The sequence below is a fragment of the Oncorhynchus kisutch genome, linkage group LG18, assembly GCF_002021735.2.
Source record: "Oncorhynchus kisutch isolate 150728-3 linkage group LG18, Okis_V2, whole genome shotgun sequence".
Lineage (NCBI taxonomy): Eukaryota > Metazoa > Chordata > Actinopteri > Salmoniformes > Salmonidae > Oncorhynchus > Oncorhynchus kisutch.
The window spans coordinates 5,963,934-5,983,658 of record NC_034191.2 but is presented as its reverse complement, the minus strand read 5'-3'; the positions used below and the strand labels follow the sequence as shown (position 1 = coordinate 5,983,658).

The 19,725-nt window shown below is 46.7% G+C and overlaps 1 protein-coding gene across 1 annotated transcript in view; it reads left to right on the top strand.

Moving 5' to 3' along the window:
- LOC109879675 (T-lymphoma invasion and metastasis-inducing protein 1) overlaps positions 1–19,725 on the top strand; it is a 129,468-nt gene that overhangs the window by 50,815 nt on the left and 58,928 nt on the right. The window contains exons 5-10 of the mRNA XM_031796303.1: positions 2,273–2,645; positions 9,156–9,377; positions 9,732–9,969; positions 13,499–13,671; positions 13,820–14,044; positions 17,612–17,810. Of these exons, the coding sequence (XP_031652163.1) occupies positions 2,273–2,645; positions 9,156–9,377; positions 9,732–9,969; positions 13,499–13,671; positions 13,820–14,044; positions 17,612–17,810 (1,430 nt within the window). The remainder of the gene's footprint in view (positions 1–2,272; positions 2,646–9,155; positions 9,378–9,731; positions 9,970–13,498; positions 13,672–13,819; positions 14,045–17,611; positions 17,811–19,725) is intronic.

The window sequence follows — 19,725 nt, the reverse complement described above, 5'->3', positions numbered from 1 at the left end:
ACCTCACCAGGTTAGAGAATGACCGTGATATACTATGACTATGATATGAGGTTTTCTGACTTAGTTACTTGTAGATTAATGCACTAATTGTGAGTCACTTGTTGGGGAATAATCTGAATTAGTTGGGTAACATGGATAAGATGTTTTTATTTTCATTATATGCAGTTATCTGTTCTCTGTCCTGGGGTCAGTTACTTCTCATATAGAATGTCTTGTTGTACTATAGTGGTGGCCGGTTGCAGTTATCTGTTCTCTGTCCTGGGGTCAGTTACTTCTCATATAGAATGTCTTGTTGTACTATAGTGGTGGCCGGTTGCAGTTATCTGTTCTCTGTCCTGGGGTCAGTTACTTCTCATATAGAATGTCTTGTTGTACTATAGTGGTGGCCGGTTGCAGTTATCTGTTCTCTGTCCTGGGGTCAGTTACTTCTCATATAGAATGTCTTGTTGTACTATAGTGGTGGCTGGGTGCAGTTATCTGTTCTCTGTCCTGGGGTCAGTTACTTCTCATATAGAATGTCTTGTTGTACTATAGTGGTGGCTGGGTGCAGTTATCTGTTCTCTGTCCTGGGGTCAGTTACTTCTCATATAGAATGTCTTGTTGTACTATAGTGGTGGCTGGGTGCAGTTATCTGTTCTCTGTCCTGGGGTCAGTTACTTCTCATATAGAATGTCTTGTTGTACTATAGTGGTGGCCGGTTGCAGTTATCTGTTCTCTGTCCTGGGGTCAGTTACTTCTCATATAGAATGTCTTGTTGTACTATAGTGGTGGCCGGTTGCAGTTATCTGTTCTCTGTCCTGGGGTCAGTTACTTCTCATATAGAATGTCTTGTTGTACTATAGTGGTGGCCGGTTGCAGTTATCTGTTCTCTGTCCTGGGGTCAGTTACTTCTCATATAGAATGTCTTGTTGTACTATAGTGGTGGCCGGTTGCAGTTATCTGTTCTCTGTCCTGGGGTCAGTTACTTCTCATATAGAATGTCTTGTTGTACTATAGTGGTGGCTGGGTGCAGTTATCTGTTCTCTGTCCTGGGGTCAGTTACTTCTCATATAGAATGTCTTGTTGTACTATAGTGGTGGCTGGGTGCAGTTATCTGTTCTCTGTCCTGGGGTCAGTTACTTCTCATATAGAATGTCTTGTTGTACTATAGTGGTGGCCGGTTGCAGTTATCTGTTCTCTGTCCTGGGGTCAGTTACTTCTCATATAGAATGTCTTGTTGTACTATAGTGGTGGCCGGTTGCAGTTATCTGTTCTCTGTCCTGGGGTCAGTTACTTCTCCTATAGAATGTCTTGTTGTACTATAGTGGTGGCCGGTTGCAGTTATCTGTTCTCTGTCCTGGGGTCAGTTACTTCTCATATAGAATGTCTTGTTGTACTATAGTGGTGGCCGGTTGCAGTTATCTGTTCTCTGTCCTGGGGTCAGTTACTTCTCATATAGAATGTCTTGTTGTACTATAGTGGTGGCCGGTTGCAGTTATCTGTTCTCTGTCCTGGGATCAGTTACTTCTCATATAGAATGTCTTGTTGTACTATAGTGGTGGCCGGTTGCAGTTATCTGTTCTCTGTCCTGGGGTCAGTTACTTCTCATATAGAATGTCTTGTTGTACTATAGTGGTGGCTGGGTGCAGTTATCTGTTCTCTGTCCTGGGGTCAGTTACTTCTCATATAGAATGTCTTGTTGTACTATAGTGGTGGCCGGTTGCAGTTATCTGTTCTCTGTCCTGGGGTCAGTTACTTGGGCCACAGAAAGGGGAGGGGTCAAGCTTGTCTTCATATGTAAACATATATTTTAAACCAATTATCTCTTGGCTCCACAATGTGGGTGTGCCAGTCAATGTGTCTCTGTGATCTTGTCCAGGAGGGGTGGATTTGATATATGCCTGTTGATGAGGATTTGTTTTATGGTCCTGAGAGCGAGATAAGAACATAGTTTAGGAGACAAAGCTGAACGATAATTTATAGCCAATGCTGTCTGGCTATGTGTGTCTTTGCTATAAAGGATCTCAGTTGCAATGTGTAAGGGACTCTCAGATAATTCATTTATAGACACTGAATTGATCTGAGAGTCACAGGGTTGTGATGGAGCTCATATAATTAAAGATGGACTTTGTGATAACTCTGACTTGTGTGTGGTTTGCTCTCATGATTTGGTAAATACAGGAACTTTCCACTACACACTCTGGATATGCTAAATGACTTACATGTAAGTGTAGAGAATCGGCCAACTGGAGGGTTGTCAGTTCAAATCCATTCAATTTCCGTCTCTTTTCAGCACAGAGGAGATCATCGACACAGAGGAGGTAGAAGACTTCCCTGATTGTGACGGCCTGCTGGGGCTCATGTCCCCTGAGGGTCTGGAGAGTCTGGACGCAGCAGGCCGAGCCAACTCCCTGGACCAGCTCTACGGGGGTCAGAAGACCCCGACTCGCCGACCCGCTGGACGCTACGCTAAGTGGCACCATGACGCTAACCGCTCCGCCCGGGAGGGTGATAAGATGGTGTCTCCGGAAGAGGAGGATGATGGGAACTCGTACGGAGCGTATACTCTGCCCTGCCGACGCTCACACTGCCTGTCTGAGGGGCTAACCAATCCCCGGGCTGCCACCTGCGCCACCATGCAGGGACGCAGGGCACAGACCATACAGGTAGGATGTCACAATGTTGTTACACTGACTCCATGTTTGTTTTTTAGTCATAGGATGCACACCGAATGCATATCATAGACCACACTGGTAGCATACGTAAGGGATAATTAACGAGGGGCTGTGTGTTCTATGGAAACTACAGAACGACGTGGAAGGTGTGTTCCATGACACGCTAGAGGAGTGGAACTGACGTTCCACGGAGTTGCAATATGTTCCAGAGAACCCAGAGAGCCCCTGGTTTATTCTCCCTTTTAATACCACGGCTATAATTTAACACATTTTGCTGCTAGAAATGTGTTCATTTGTTTTTATTATGGATCCCCATTAGTTCCTGCCGAGGCAGCAGCTACTCTTCCTGGGGTTTATTATGGATCCCCATTAGTTCCTTCCAAGGCAGCAGCTACTCTTCCTGGGGTTTATTATGGATCCCCATTAGTTCCTGCCAAGGCAGCAGCTACTCTTCCTGGGGTTTATTAGGGATCCCCATTAGTTCCTGCCAAGGCAGCAGCTGTTCTTCCTGGGGTTTATTATGGATCCCCATTAGTTCCGGCCAAGGCAGCAGCTACTCTTCCTGGGGTTTATTATGGATCCCCATTAGTTCCGGCCAAGGCAGCAGCTACTCTTCCTGGGGTTTATTATAGATCCCCATTAGTTCCTGCCAAGGCAGCAGCTACTCCTCCTGGGGTTTATTAGGGATCCCCATTAGTTCCTGCCAAGGCAGCAGCTATTCTTCCTGGGGTTTATTACGGATCCCCATTAGTTCCTGCCGAGGCAGCAGCTACTCTTCCTGGGGTTTATTACGGATCCCCATTAGTTCCTGCCGAGGCAGCAGCTACTCTTCCTGGGGTTTATTACGGATCCCCATTAGTTCCTGCCGAGGCAGCAGCTACTCCTCCTGGGGTTTATTAGGGATCCCCATTAGTTCCTGCCGAGGCAGCAGCTACTCTTCCTGGGGTTTATTACGGATCCCCATTAGTTCCTGCCGAGGCAGCAGCTACTCCTCCTGGGGTTTATTAGGGATCCCCATTAGTTCCTGCCGAGGCAGCAGCTACTCTTCCTGGGGTTTATTATGGATCCCCATTAGTTCCTGCCGAGGCAGCAGCTACTCTTCCTGGGGTTTATTACGGATCCCCATTAGATCCTGCCGAGGCAGCAGCTACTCTTCCTGGGGTTTATTATGGATCCCCATTAGTTCCTGCCAAGGCAGCAGCTACTCTTCCTGGGGTTTATTAGGGATCCCCATTAGTTCCTGCCGAGGCAGCAGCTACTCTTCCTGGGGTTTATTAGGGATCCCCATTAGTTCCTGCCGAGGCAGCAGCTACTCTTCCTGGGGTTTATTATGGATCCCCATTAGTTCCTGCCGAGGCAGCAGCTACTCTTCCTGGGGTTTATTAGGGATCCCCATTAGTTCCTGCCGAGGCAGCAGCTACTCTTCCTGGGGTTTATTACGGATCCCCATTAGTTCCTGTCAAGACAGCAGCTACTTTTCCCGGGGTTTATTATGGATCCCCATTAGTTCCTGTCAAGACAGCAGCTACTTTTCCTGGGGTTTATTATGGATCCCCATTAGTTCCTGCCAAGACAGCAGCTACTTTTCCCGGGGTTTATTATGGATCCCCATTAGATCCTGCCAAGACAGCAGCTACTTTTCCTGGGGTTTATTATGGATCCCCATTAGTTCCTGCCAAGACAGCAGCTACTTTTCCCGGGGTTTATTATGGATCCCCATTAGTTCCTGTCAAGACAGCAGCTACTTTTCCTGGGGTTTATTATGGATCCCCATTAGTTCCTGCCAAGACAGCAGCTACTTTTCCCGGGGTTTATTATGGATCCCCATTAGATCCTGCCGAGGCAGCAGCTACTCCTCCTGGGGTTTATTAGGGATCCCCATTAGTTCCTGCCGAGGCAGCAGCTACTCTTCCTGGGGTTTATTACGGATCCCCATTAGTTCCTGCCGAGGCAGCAGCTACTCCTCCTGGGGTTTATTAGGGATCCCCATTAGTTCCTGCCGAGGCAGCAGCTACTCTTCCTGGGGTTTATTATGGATCCCCATTAGTTCCTGCCGAGGCAGCAGCTACTCTTCCTGGGGTTTATTACGGATCCCCATTAGATCCTGCCGAGGCAGCAGCTACTCTTCCTGGGGTTTATTATGGATCCCCATTAGTTCCTGCCAAGGCAGCAGCTACTCTTCCTGGGGTTTATTAGGGATCCCCATTAGTTCCTGCCGAGGCAGCAGCTACTCTTCCTGGGGTTTATTAGGGATCCCCATTAGTTCCTGCCGAGGCAGCAGCTACTCTTCCGGGGGTTGATTAAGGATCCCCATTAGTTCCTGCCGAGGCAGCAGCTACTCTTCCTGGGGTTTATTAGGGATCCCCATTAGTTCCTGCCGAGGCAGCAGCTACTCTTCCTGGGGTTTATTACGGATCCCCATTAGTTCCTGTCAAGACAGCAGCTACTTTTCCCGGGGTTTATTAGGGATCCCCATTAGTTCCTGTCAAGACAGCAGCTACTTTTCCTGGGGTTTATTATGGATCCCCATTAGTTCCTGCCAAGACAGCAGCTACTTTTCCCGGGGTTTATTATGGATCCCCATTAGATCCTGCCAAGACAGCAGCTACTTTTCCTGGGGTTTATTATGGATCCCCATTAGTTCCTGCCAAGACAGCAGCTACTTTTCCCGGGGTTTATTATGGATCCCCATTAGTTCCTGCCAAGACAGCAGCTACTTTTCCCGGGGTTTATTATGGATCCCCATTAGATCCTGCCAAGACAGCAGCTACTTTTCCTGGGGTTTATTATGGATCCCCATTAGTTCCTGCCAAGACAGCAGCTACTTTTCCCGGGGTTTATTATGGATCCCCATTAGTTCCTGTCAAGACAGCAGCTACTTTTCCTGGGGTTTATTATGGATCCCCATTAGTTCCTGCCAAGACAGCAGCTACTTTTCCCGGGGTTTATTATGGATCCCCATTAGATCCTGCCGAGGCAGCAGCTACTCTTCCTGGGGTTTATTATGGATCCCCATTAGTTCCTGCCAAGGCAGCAGCTACTCTTCCTGGGGTTTATTATGGATCCCCATTAGTTCCTGCCAAGACAGCAGCTACTTTTCCCGGGGTTTATTATGGATCCCCATTAGTTCCTGTCAAGGCAGCAGCTACTTTTCCCGGGGTTTATTATGGATCCCCATTAGTTCCTGTCAAGACAGCAGCTACTTTTCCTGGGGTTTATTATGGATCCCCATTAGTTCCTGCCAAGACAGCAGCTACTTTTCCCGGGGTTTATTATGGATCCCCATTAGTTCCTGTCAAGACAGCAGCTACTTTTCCTGGGGTTTATTATGGATCCCCATTAGTTCCTGCCAAGACAGCAGCTACTTTTCCCGGGGTTTATTATGGATCCCCATTAGTTCCTGCCAAGACAGCAGCTACTTTTCCCGGGGTCCAGCAAAATTAAGGCAGTTATACATTTTTTAAAAACCTTACAATACATTCATAACATATTAAGTGTTTGCCCTCAGGCGTCTACGCTACTTACAACATATCTATACCAGAACATCCATGTGTATAGTGCGTATGTTGTACGTATGTTGTGTGTTTTGTAAGCATGTGTCTGTGTTGCCTCACCGTCCCCACTGTTTCATAAGGTTTATTTCTATCTGCTTTTTAAATCAAATTTTACTGCTGGCACGAGTTACTCTATGTAGTACTGTGGAATAGAGTTCCATGTAGTCATGGCTCTATGTAGGACTGTGGAATAGAGTTCCATGTAGTCATGGCTCTATGTAGTACTGTGGAATAGAGTTCCATGTAGTCATGGCTCTATGTAGTACTGTAGAATAGTGTTCCATGTAGTCATGGCTCTATGTAGTACTGTGGAATAGTGTTCCATGTAGTCATGGCTCTATGTAGTACTGTGGAATAGAGTTCCATGTAGTCATGGCTCTATGTAGTACTGTGGAATAGAGTTCCATGTAGTCATGGCTCTATGTAGTACTGTGGAATAGAGTTCCATGTAGTCATGGCTCTATGTAGTACTGTGGAATAGAGTTCCATGTAGTCATGGCTCTATGTAGTACTGTGGAATAGAGTTCCATGTAGTCATGGCTCTATGTAGTACTGTGGAATAGAGTTCCATGTAGTCATGGCTCTATGTAGTACTGTGGAATAGAGTTCCATGTAGTCATGGCTCTATGTAGTACTGTGGAATAGAGTTCCGTGTAGTCATGGCTCTATGTAGTACTGTGGAATAGAGTTCCGTGTAGTCATGGCTCTATGTAGTACTGTGGAATAGAGTTCCATGTAGTCATGGCTCTATGTAGTACTGTGGAATAGAGTTCCGTGTAGTCATGGCTCTATGTAGTACTGTGGAATAGAGTTCCGTGTAGTCATGGCTCTATGTAGTACTGTGGAATAGAGTTCCGTGTAGTCATGGCTCTATGTAGTACTGTGGAATAGAGTTCCATGTAGTCATGGCTCTATGTAGTACTGTGGAATAGAGTTCCATGTAGTCATGGCTCTATGTAGTACTGTGGAATAGAGTTCCATGTAGTCATGGCTCTATGTAGTACTGTGGAATAGAGTTCCGTGTAGTCATGGCTCTATGTAGTACTGTGGAATAGAGTTCCATGTAGTCATGGCTCTATGTAGTACTGTGGAATAGAGTTCCGTGTAGTCATGGCTTTATGTAGTACTGTGGAATAGACTTCCGTGTAGTCATGGCTCTAGGTAGTACTGTGGAATAGAGTTCCTTGTAGTCATGGCTCTAGGTAGTACTGTGGAATAGAGTTCCGTGTAGTCATGGCTCTAGGTAGTACTGTGGAATAGAGTTCCATGTAGTCATGGCTCTATGTAGTACTGTGGAATAGAGTTCCATGTAGTCATGGCTCTATGTAGTACTGTGCGCCTCCCATAGTCTGTTCTGGACTGTGAAGAGACCTCTTGTGGCATGTCTTGTGGGGTATGCATGGGTGTCCGAGCAAAAAAATAGCTTTTCTTTAAAAAACAAGGACATTTCTAAGTGACCCCAAACTTTTGAACGGTAGTGTTCATTGTAATATTGTTGTTATACATTTTGTATTGTGGATATGTAGTGGTGTCATAAACTTTTGAACGGTAGTGTACGTTTTTTCCAACAACACGCAGGTAGATTGTTGATAATGCAGGTAGAACTGTGTGTAACATCCACTGATGAAGCGTGTTTACTAGATGGCGTACAGTTAGTGGCTGTGTTAACCAAACAGACTTGCTAGTTTAGCTAAACAAACCATCAGTCCTGTAGCTTGCTATTATGAAAATCTAATTCAGCAACGCCAATAATGTTTTCAATTCAACTTTTGCTTTCAAAAGCAAAAGCCATTGAATTCTACCGTGTTGATGTACCGTGCGTTATAGGGAAATAATGCATGCTCTAGAATGCCGTTTAAGCCAATCAGAAATGAGGATTCAAGAATGCCATGGTATAACACTAATATGATACTGATTTTTAGTCATTTCCGGAGTCGATGTGAATGTGATACCACTCCACATGAAAAACAAACCAATTAGAGTGGAGGATTTTTTAAGGGCACCACTGGTACCCTAGTTTCTAGAAAGACCCGGCTGTAGACTAGGCTAAGGTTGGATTTTTTTAAGGGCACCATTGGTACCGTAGCCTAGTCTACAGACTGGTCTTTCTAGAAACTAAGGTTGGCCAGGGTAGGATCAGTGACCTCAACTTGTTGGATTTGTTAAGGGCACCACTGGTACCCTAGTTTCTAGAAAGACCCGGATCAGGATTTTTTGAGGGCAGGGTTGCCACCTCCACATCTGCAGAGATGGTATGGACTCTACTCAAGGTGAAGGACTGCTGGTGTGACAGGACTGAAGCTTGGTTTTCTGTCAGTCTGACCACATGTCTGGAGACCAATCTAATGCAACAAGTGTCCATAGACTGTGTGTGTCTCACCTCTACCTCGTGTGTGTGTGTGTGTGTGTGTGGATGGGTGTGTCTCTACCTGTGTCATGCGTGGGTGTGTCTCTACCTGTGTCGTGTGTGTGTGTTTCTCATCTCTACCTGTGTCGTGTGGGTGTGTCTCTACCTGTGTCGTGTGTGTGTGTCTCATCTCTACCTGTGTCGTGTGTGTGTGTGTCTCATCTCTACCTGTGTCGTGTGGGTGTCTCATCTCTACCTGTGTCGTGTGTGTGTGTCTCATCTCTACCTGTGTCGTGTGTGTGTGTGTGTGTGTGTGTGTCTCATCTCTACCTGTGTCGTGTGTGTGTCTCATCTCTACCTGTGTCGTGTGTGTGTGTGTGTGTCTCATCTCTACCTGTGTTGTTTGTGTGTGTGTGTGTGTGTGTGTGTCTCATCTCTACCTGTGTCGTGTGTGTGTGTGTGTGTCTCATCTCTACCTGTGTCGTGTGTGTGTGTCTCATCTCTACCTGTGTCGTGTGTGTGTGTGTCTCATCTCTACCTGTGTCGTGTGTGTGTGTGTTTGTGTGTCTCACCTGTGTGACTGTACCTGTGTGTTTCCAGGATGTGACAGCTGGAGAGGGCAGTGAGTACGAGGACAGTGGCATCGACGGGCTGACGGCTTCGGGGGTGGAGCATCAGTCCCGGCGCTATAAGACCATGTCTATGTCCTTCTCCGTGTGCTCGGCGGCAGGGCGGAGCCTGTTCGCTGGCAGTGACAGCGGAAGCAGCAGCGGGGGAGGAGCCAGTGAGGGGGTTCAGGGGGTCTACGAGAACTTCAGACAGGTGGGTTCTGGTTCACACACACACACACACACACACGATCACAATCATCATCTGCTATGTGTGTTTCAAATCAAATTGATTTTTAAAGCCCTTTTTTACATCAGCTGATACACAAACCCAGTCTAAAACCCCAAAACAACAAGCAATGTAGATGTAGAAGTACGGTGGCTAGGGAAAACTCCCTAGAAAAGCCAGAACCTAGGAAGAAACCTAGGTTCTAGGAAGAACCAGGCTATGAGGGGGGTTTGCTGTTTTCAATCCTTCGTCTGTTTATGTATTTTAAGCTGCAAATGAATTGCAGTTCGGGAACAATAAAGCTTTATTGATTTGAATGTAATGTAATGTTATGATTAGGAGTTGGAGATGAGCTCATGTCAGACAGAGAGTCTGGAGGAGGCGGGGTCAGCCCTGAGTGACGAGCAGAGCACCATGAGTTCAGCCTACCAATCAGATCCCCTGCACGGCGTCGTCCAGGGAACCGTGCGGAAGGCAGGCCGGCTGGCCGTCAAGAACTTCCTGGTTCACAAGAAAAGCAAGAAGGTGGAGTCGGCCACCAGGAGGAAGTGGAAGAGCTACTGGGTCTGCCTCAAAGGTACCTACCCTACAGTATATACTGTATCTATACACACTGCTATCTAACTATCTACTGTATCTATACACACTGCTATCTAACTATCTACTGTATCTATACACACTGCTATCTAACTATCTACTGTATCTATACACACTGCTATCTAACTATCTACTGTATCTATACACACTGCTATCTAACTATCTACTGTATCTATACACACTGCTATCTAACTATCTACCGTATCTATACACACTGCTATCTAACTATCTACCGTATCTATACACACTGCTATCTAACTATCTACTGTATCTATACACACTGCTATCTAACTATCTACTGTATCTATTATTATTACTAGTACCTACCCTACAGTATATACTGTATCTATACACACTGCTATCTAACTATCTACTGGCTCTATACACATTACAGCTACTGCTACAAATGTTACTGCTACTACTACTACTACTGCTACAAATGTTACTACTACTACTACAAATGTTACTACTACTACTACAAATGTTACTACTACTACTACAAATGTTACTACACCTACTACTACAACTACTGTTACAAATGTTACTACTACTGTTACAAATGTTACCACTACTACTACTGTTACAAATTTTACTACACCTACTACTACTACTACTGTTACAAATGTTACTACTACTGTTACAAATGTTACCACTACTACTACTGTTACAAATGTTACTACTACTACTGTTACAAATGTTACTACTACTACTACTGTTACAAATGTTACTACTACTACTACTACTACTACTACTACAAATGTTACTACACCTACTACTACTAATACTACTACTGCTACAAATGTTACTACTATTACTACTGCTACAAAAGAGCTATTTACAGCACTGTACTCAATACAACCCTATGTGATTTATGACAGTTCCCCTGAAGAGGTACAGTTGAAGTCGGAAGTTTACATACACTCAGGTTGGAGTCATTAAAACTCGTTTTTCAACCACTCCACACATTTCTTGTTAACAAACTATAGTTTTGGCGAGTCGGTTAGGACATCTACTTTGTGCATTGACACAAGTCATTTTTCCAACAATTGTTTACAGACAGATTATTTCACTTATAATTCACTATATCACAATTCCAGTGGGTCAGAAGTTTACATACACTAAGTTGACTGTGCCTTTAAACAGCTTGGAAAATTCCAGAAAATTATGTCATGGCTTTAGAAGCTTCTGATAGGCTAATTGACATCATTTGAGTCAATTGGAGGTGTACCTGTGGATGTATTTCAAGGCCTACCTTCAAACTCAGTGCGTATTTGCTTGACATCATGGGAAAATCAAAAGACCTCAAAACAACTGTAGACCTCCACAAGTCTGGTTCATCCTTGGGAGCAATTTTCAAACACCTGAAGCTACCATGTTCATATGTACAAACAATAGTATGCAAGTATAAACACTATGGGCCACACCGCTTCAGGAAGGAGATGCGTTCTGTCTTCTAGAGCTGAACGTACTTTGGTGAGAAAAGTGCAAATCCCAGAACAACAGCAAAGGACCTTGTGAAGATGCTGGAGGAAACGGGTACAAAAGTATCTATATCCACAGTAAAACGAGTCCCATATCAACATAACCTGAAAGGCCACTCAGCAAGGAAGAAGTCACTGCTCCAAAACCACCATAAAAAAGCCAGACTACGGTTTGCAACTGCACATGGGGACAAAGATCATACTTTTTGGAGAAATGTCCTCTGGTTTGATGTAACAAAAATAGAACTGTTTGGCCATAATGACCATCGTTATGTTTGGAGGAAAAAGGGGGAGGCTTGCAAGCCGAAGATCAGCATTCCAACCGTGAAGCATGGGGGTGGCAGCATCATTTTATGAGGGTGCTTTGCTGCAGGAGGGACTGGTGCACTTCACAAAATAGATGGCGTCATGAGGAAGGAGTGGCAAAATGGCTTAAGGACAACAAAGTCAAGGTATTGGAGTGGCCATCACAAAGCCCTGACCTCAATCCTATAGAAAATGTGTGGGCAGAATTGAAAAAGCATGTGGGAGTAAGGAGGCCTACAAACCTGACTCCGTTAAACCAGCTGTCAGGAGGAATGGGCCAAAATTCACCCAACTTATTGTGGAAGGCTACCCGAAACGTTTGACCCAAGTTAAACAATTTAAAGGCAATGCTACAAAATACTAATTGAGTGTATGTAAACTTCTGACCCACTGGGGAATGTGATGAAAGAAATAAAAGCTGAAATTAATCATTCTCTCTACTATTATTCTGACATTTAACATTCTTAAAATAAAGTGGTGATCCTAACTGACCTAAGACAGGGAATTTTTTACAATGATTAAATGTCAGGAAATTGTGTGAAACTGAGTTTAAATGTATTTGGCTAAGGTGTGTGTAAACTTCAGACTTCAACTTCAACTGTATTTACAGCACTGTACTCAATACAACCGTTTGTGATTTATTCATGGCTGTGTAGATGTCCTGATGATACGTGTTGTCTGGCTTCATCCCAAATTACACCCTATTCTCTATATAGTGCACTACTCTGGACCAAGGCCCTAGCCAAAAGTAGTGCACTAGATAGGAATATGGTGCCATTTGAGAGACAACCTAAATATCACAGAGTAGGCCTTTAAAAACACTTGACTGGGCCACATCATTAACCTAAATATCACAGAGTAGGCCTTTAAAACCACTTGACTGGGCAACATCTTTAACCTAAATATCACAGAGTAGGCCTTTAAAACCACTTGACTGGGCAACATCTTTAACCTAAATATCACAGAGTAGGCCTTTAAAACCACTTGACTGGGCCACATCATTAACCTAAATATCACAGGGTAGGCTTTTAATACCACTTGACTGGGCCACACCAGCATTCTAGGGGCCACACCAGCATTCTAGGGGTCACATCAGCATTCTAGGGGTCACATCAGCATTCTAGGGGTCACATCAGCATTCTAGGGGTCACATCAGCATTCTAGGGGCCACATCCGCATTCTAGGGGCCACATCTGTATTCTAGGGGCCACATCTGTATTCTAGGGGCCACATCAGCATTCTAGGAGCCACCTCAGCATTCTAGGGGCCACATCAGCATTCTAGGGGCCACATAAGCATTCTAGGGGCCACATCAGGATTCTAGGGGCCACCTCAGCATTCTAGGGGCCACATCAGCATTCTAGAGGCCACATAAGCATTCTAGAGGCCACATCATTATTCTGATTATGCGTGCTCCCTCCTGGAGAATCCAGACCGGCACTTCTTACCGCTGGCCACTAGAGAGCAGAATTAAATCGAATAAACAAGCTGTTGTTTATTTGATTTGTTGTTGTTTTCTTCAGGGACATTTCCCCCTGTCAGATATTTGAAGGAAAGAAAGCTATCACTGTCTAGAAATATACATCACCTTAAACCTTTTTCATTGATACTTTATTGTGTTTGACTGCATTTTGCACTTTATAGGAAAAATAGCTATGAACATACATTTGATTTGATTGATGGATGGTTGTGAGTAACGACCTTGTTCCTGTTTTCTCCCAGGATGCACTCTGTTCTTCTACGAGACGGACGGACGGTCGGGGATCGACCACAACAGTGTCCCTAAACATGCGGCGTGGGCTGAGAACAGTATCGTCCAGGCCGTCCCTGAACACCCCAAGAAGGACTTTGTCTTCTGCCTCAGCAACTCTCTAGGAGATGCTTTTCTCTTCCAGGTAGGAGGAGCTCCGTGTGTGTGTGTGTGTGTGATGTACACTGTTTGGTCATTTGTTGTTTAACTTGGCTGTACTCCAAGCATGCTGTAGTGTGGAGTAAAGGTCTGTGTAACCCTTTCTCTAACCTCTGACCTCTAACCCCTTGTAGACATGCAGTCAGACGGAGCTGGAGAACTGGATCACGGCCATCCACTCGGCGTGCGCGGCGGCCGTTGCCAGGCAGCATCACCGGGAGGACACGGTGCGTCTGTTGAGGGCGGAGATTAAGAAGCTGGAGCAGAAGATCGACATGGACGAGAAGATGAAGAAGATGGGAGACATGCAGCTCAGTGCCGTGACCGATACCAAGAAGAGGAAAACCATACTGGACCAGGTGTGTGTGTGTGTGTGTGTGTGTGTGTGTGTGTGTGTGTGTGTGTGTGTGTGTGTGTGTGTGTGTGTGTGTGTGTGTGTGTGTGTGTGTGTGTGTGTGTGTGTGTGTGTGTGTGTGTGTGTGTGTGTGTGTGTGTGTGTGTGTGTGAGCTCAGTTACCGATACCAAGACGAGGAAGACTACTAGACCAGTTGTGTGTGAGCTCAGTTACCAATACCAAGACGAGGAAGACTACTGGACCAGGTGTGTGTGAGCTCAGTTACCGATACCAAGACGAGGAAGACTACTGAACCAGGTGTGTGTGAGCTCAGTTTCCGATACCAAGACGAGGAAGACTACTAGACCAGGTGTGTGAGCTCAGTTACCAATAACAAGACGAGGAAGACTACTAGACCAGGTGTGTGAGCTCAGTTACCGATAACAAGATGAGGAAGACTACTGGACCAGGTGTGTGTGAGCTCAGTTACCAATACCAAGACGAGGAAGACTACTAGACCAGGTGTGTGAGCTCAGTTACCGATAACAAGACGAGGAAGACTACTGGACCAGGTGTGTGAGCTCAGTTACCGATAACAAGATGAGGAAGACTACTGGACCAGGTGTGTGAGCTCAGTTACCGATACCAAGAACAGGAAGACTACTGGACCAGGTGTGTGAGCTAAGTTACCAATACCAAGAACAGGAAGACTACTGGACCAGGTGTGTGAGCTAAGTTACCAATACCAAGAAGAGGAAGACTACTGGACCAGGTGTGTGTGAGCTCAGTTACCAATACCAAGACGAGGAAGACTACTAGACCAGGTGTGTGAGCTCAGTTACCGATACCAAGAAGAGGAAGACTACTGGACCAGGTGTGTGAGCTCAGTTACCAATACCAAGATGAGGAAGACTACTGGACCAGGTGTGTGTGAGCTCAGTTACCGATACCAAGACGAGGAAGACTACTGAACCAGGTGTGTGTGAGCTCAGTTTCCGATACCAAGACGAGGAAGACTACTAGACCAGGTGTGTGAGCTCAGTTACCAATAACAAGACGAGGAAGACTACTAGACCAGGTGTGTGAGCTCAGTTACCGATAACAAGATGAGGAAGACTACTGGACCAGGTGTGTGTGAGCTCAGTTACCAATACCAAGACGAGGAAGACTACTAGACCAGGTGTGTGAGCTCAGTTACCGATAACAAGACGAGGAAGACTACTGGACCAGGTGTGTGAGCTCAGTTACCGATAACAAGATGAGGAAGACTACTGGACCAGGTGTGTGAGCTCAGTTACCGATACCAAGAACAGGAAGACTACTGGACCAGGTGTGTGAGCTAAGTTACCAATACCAAGAACAGGAAGACTACTGGACCAGGTGTGTGAGCTAAGTTACCAATACCAAGAAGAGGAAGACTACTGGACCAGGTGTGTGTGAGCTCAGTTACCAATACCAAGACGAGGAAGACTACTAGACCAGGTGTGTGAGCTCAGTTACCGATACCAAGAAGAGGAAGACTACTGGACCAGGTGTGTGAGCTCAGTTACCAATACCAAGATGAGGAAGACTACTGGACCAGGTGTGTGAGCTCAGTTACCAAGACGAGGAAGACTACTGGACCAGGTGTGTGAGCTAAGTTACCAATACCAAGACGAGGAAGACTACTGGACCAGGTGTGTATGAGGGGATTGAAGGAGGGACAAGAAGATAGGAGAGTAGATGATGAAGCTCGTCACTGATGCCAAGAAGACAGAACAGTATTGATCATGTAATTAGGGACCCAGACCCTGTTTGTCGAGACTAATATATGTTGTTCTTCAGGTTACTGTTTGTTGTTGGGGCCATGGAGCACTTGGCCCCTGTTAGATCCTGACCTACCATGGAGCACTTGGCCCCTGTTAGATCCTGACCTACCATGGAGCACTTGGCCCCTGTTAGACCCTGACCTACCATGGAGCACTTGGCCCCTGTTAGATCCTGACCTACCATGGAGCACTTGGCCCTGTTAGACCCTGACCTACCATGGAGCACTTGGCCCCTGTTAGATCCTGACCTACCATGGAGCACTTGGCCCCTGTTAGACCCTGACCTACCATGGAACACTTGGCCCCTGTTAGACCCTGACCTACCATGGAGCACTTGGCCCCTGTTAGATCCTGACCTACCATGGAGCACTTGGCCCTGTTAGACCCTGACCTACCATGGAGCACTTGGCCCCTGTTAGATCCTGACCTACCATGGATCACTTGGCCCTGTTAGACCCTGACCTACCATGGAGCACTTGGCCCTGTTAGACCCTGACCTACCATGGAGCACTTGGCCCCTGTTAGACCCTGACCTACCATGGAGCACTTGGCCCCTGTTAGACCCTGACCTACCATGGAGCAGACCCTGACCTACCATGGAGCTCTTGGCCCTGTTAGACCCTGACCTACCATGGAGTAGTTGGCCCCTGTTAGACCCTGACCTACCATGGAGCACTTGGCCCCTGTTAGACCCTGACCTACCATGGAGCACTTGGCCCCTGTTAGACCCTGACCTAGTATTCTCTTAATGAATCCCAAAGTTCATATCGTCCTTAATGGTCTGTTAATGAAAGGCAGATCCTTTGTTGTGTGTCTGTAAGGTAGTCTCTGTTTGGCTTCCTGGTTGGCTGCCTGGATGGCTGGCTCACTGGTTGCTGACTGGCTGGTTGGTTGGCAGGATGGGTGCCTGGTCGTTGGCTGGTTTGGTGCCTGGCTGTTGGCTGCCTGCTTGGCAACCTGGTTTGCTGGGGGACTGTTTGGCTGACTGGTTACCTGGCTGGCGACTGCCTGGTTGGGTGCCTGTTTGGATGCCTGCTTGACTGACTGTCTGCCTGGTTGGCATGGGCAACTTTGGCAGCGTCTGGTTACACATTGTGCTGAGCTGAATAGAAGCAGGCCTTGCTCCTCAGAAATACCTGTCTCTCCCAGTCTGCTTCTCAAACGGCATGCTATTCCCTATGTAGTGCCTGTAGGGAATAGGGCGCCATTTGGGACTCAACCCCCTCATACTGTATCAGTCTTTATCTGCTAGAGGTCCTGTATTGTCCCCTCTTCTCTGGGCTAGTTGGCTCCCCACACCCCCCTGTCTGGCCCCTCCTCCCTCCCCTGTCTGGCCCCTCCCCCTCCCCTGTCTGGCCCTTCCCCCCTCCACCCTGGCTGACCCTTCCCCACTTCCACCCTGGCTGGCTCTCCCCCCCCCCCCTCCACCCTGGCTGGCTCTTCCCCCCCCCTCCACCCTGGCCACCTCCACTATTTCTGAGGCGCTGTTGCACCTTCTTCACCACACCGTCTATGTGAAGGGACCGTTTCAGGTCCTCAGGTACCCGCTGTTGAACTTTGAACTTTTGACCCTCTTCACCCCCGGCCCCGTCGATGTGGCTGGAGGCGTACTCTCTCTGCTGTCTCCTGTCGTCCTGGGAGACACACGTGGCAGTGTAACCACTCTCAAATGCATAGACACAGCTATGGATGCAAAGACTGTCTATCTGTGAGAAACATGGACCCAGATTGCCCCCTTTTTTTTAAATGGGTTGTTGTGTTTTTTTGTATTTTTTTGTTCTAGATCTTTCTGTGGGAGCAGAACTTGGAACAGTTTCATATGGGTTTGTTCCGGTTCCGCTGTTACCTGGCCAGTCTGCAAGGAGGGGAGCTGCCCAACCCCAAACGCCTGCTAGCCTTCGCCTCCAGACCCACTAAACTGGCCATGGGACGCCTCGGAATCTTCTCTGTGTCGTCCTTTCATGCTCTGGTGAGTTGCGAGCGCACACACACACACAAGAACTGACACATGCACACGCATGCACACACACACACAGTCTGCACACACACAACCACTAGTCTGTCCTCCTGGTCTATATAACCACTAGTCCTCCTGGTCTGTGTCACCACTAGTCTGTCCTCCTGGTCCATATAACCACTAGTCCTCCTGGTCTGTATAACCACTAGTCCTCCTGGTCTGTATAACCACTAGTCTGTCCTCCTGGTCTGTATAACCACTAGTCCTCCTGGTCTGTATAACCACTAGTCCTCCTGGTCTGTATAACCACTAGTCTGTCCTCCTGGTCTATATAACCACTAGTCTGTCCTCCTGGTCTGTATAACCACTAGTCCTCCTGGTCTGTATAACCACTAGTCTGTCCTCCTGGTCTGTATAACCACTAGTCCTCCTGGTCTATATAACCACTAGTCCTCCTGGTCTATATAACCACTAGTCTGTCCTCCTGGTCTGTGTCACCACTAGTCTGTCCTCCTGGTCCATATAACCACCAGTCTGTCCTCCTGGTCTGTATAACCACTAGTCCTCCTGGTCTATATAACCACTAGTCCTCCTGGTCTGTATAACCACTAGGCCTCCTGGTCTATATAACCACTAGTCCTCCTGGTCTGTATCACCACTAGTCTGTCCTCCTGGTCTATATAACCACTAGTCTGTCCTCCTGGTCTATATAACCACTAGTCCTCCTGGTCTATATAACCACTAGTCTGTATAACCACTAGTCTGTCCTCCTGGTCTATATAACCACTAGTCTGTATAACCACTAGTCTGTCCTCCTGGTCTATATAACCACTAGTCTGTCCTCCTGGTCTATATAACCACTAGTCCTCCTGGTCTGTATAACCACTAGTCCTCCTGGTCTGTATAAACACTAGTCTGTCCTCCTGGTCTGTATAACCACTAGTCCTCCTGGTCTGTATAACCACTAGTCCTCCTGGTCTATATAACCACTAGTCTGTCCTCCTGGTCTGTGTCACCACTAGTCTGTCCTCCTGGTCCATATAACCACCAGTCTGTCCTCCTGGTCTGTATAACCACTAGTCCTCCTGGTCTATATAACCACTAGTCCTCCTGGTCTGTATAACCACTAGTCCTCCTGGTCTATATAACCACTAGTCCTCCTGGTCTATATAACCACTAGTCTGTCCTCCTGGTCTGTATAACCACTAGTCTGTATAACCACTAGTCTGTCCTCCTGGTCTATATAACCACTAGTCTGTCCTCCTGGTCTATATAACCACTAGTCCTCCTGGTCTATATAACCACTAGTCTGTATAACCACTAGTCTGTCCTCCTGGTCTATATAACCACTAGTCCTCCTGGTCTGTATAACCACTAGTCCTCCTGGTCTGTATAACCACCAGTCTGTCCTCCTGGTCTATATAACCACCAGTCTGTCCTCCTGGTCTATATAACCACCAGTCTGTCCTCCTGGCCATATAACCACTAGTCCTCCTGGTCTGTATAACCACTAGTCCTCCTGGTCTGTATAACCACTAGTCTGTCCTCCTGGGCATATAACCACTAGTCTGTCCTCCTGGTCTGTATAACCACTAGTCTGTCCTCCTGGTCTGTATAACCACTAGTCCTCCTGGTCTGTATAACCACCAGTCCGTCCTCCTGGGCCATATAACCACTAGTCCTCCTGGTCTGTATAACCACCAGTCCGTCCTCCTGGGCCATATAACCATTCCATGGTCAGACCTAACCAGCAGTGTCAGGTTTTGTGGGTGAGGTGTTCTGTGTGTTAGATATGCTCCTTTCAATAATGCTGTCTCTGTGAATGTCTTTCTCTCTCTCTCCTTTTGTCTGTCTCTGTGTGTGTCTGCCTCTCTCTGTCTCGCTCTGTGTGTTTGTCTGTGTGTCTCCCTCTGTGTCTGTCTCTTTCTTTCTCTCTGTCT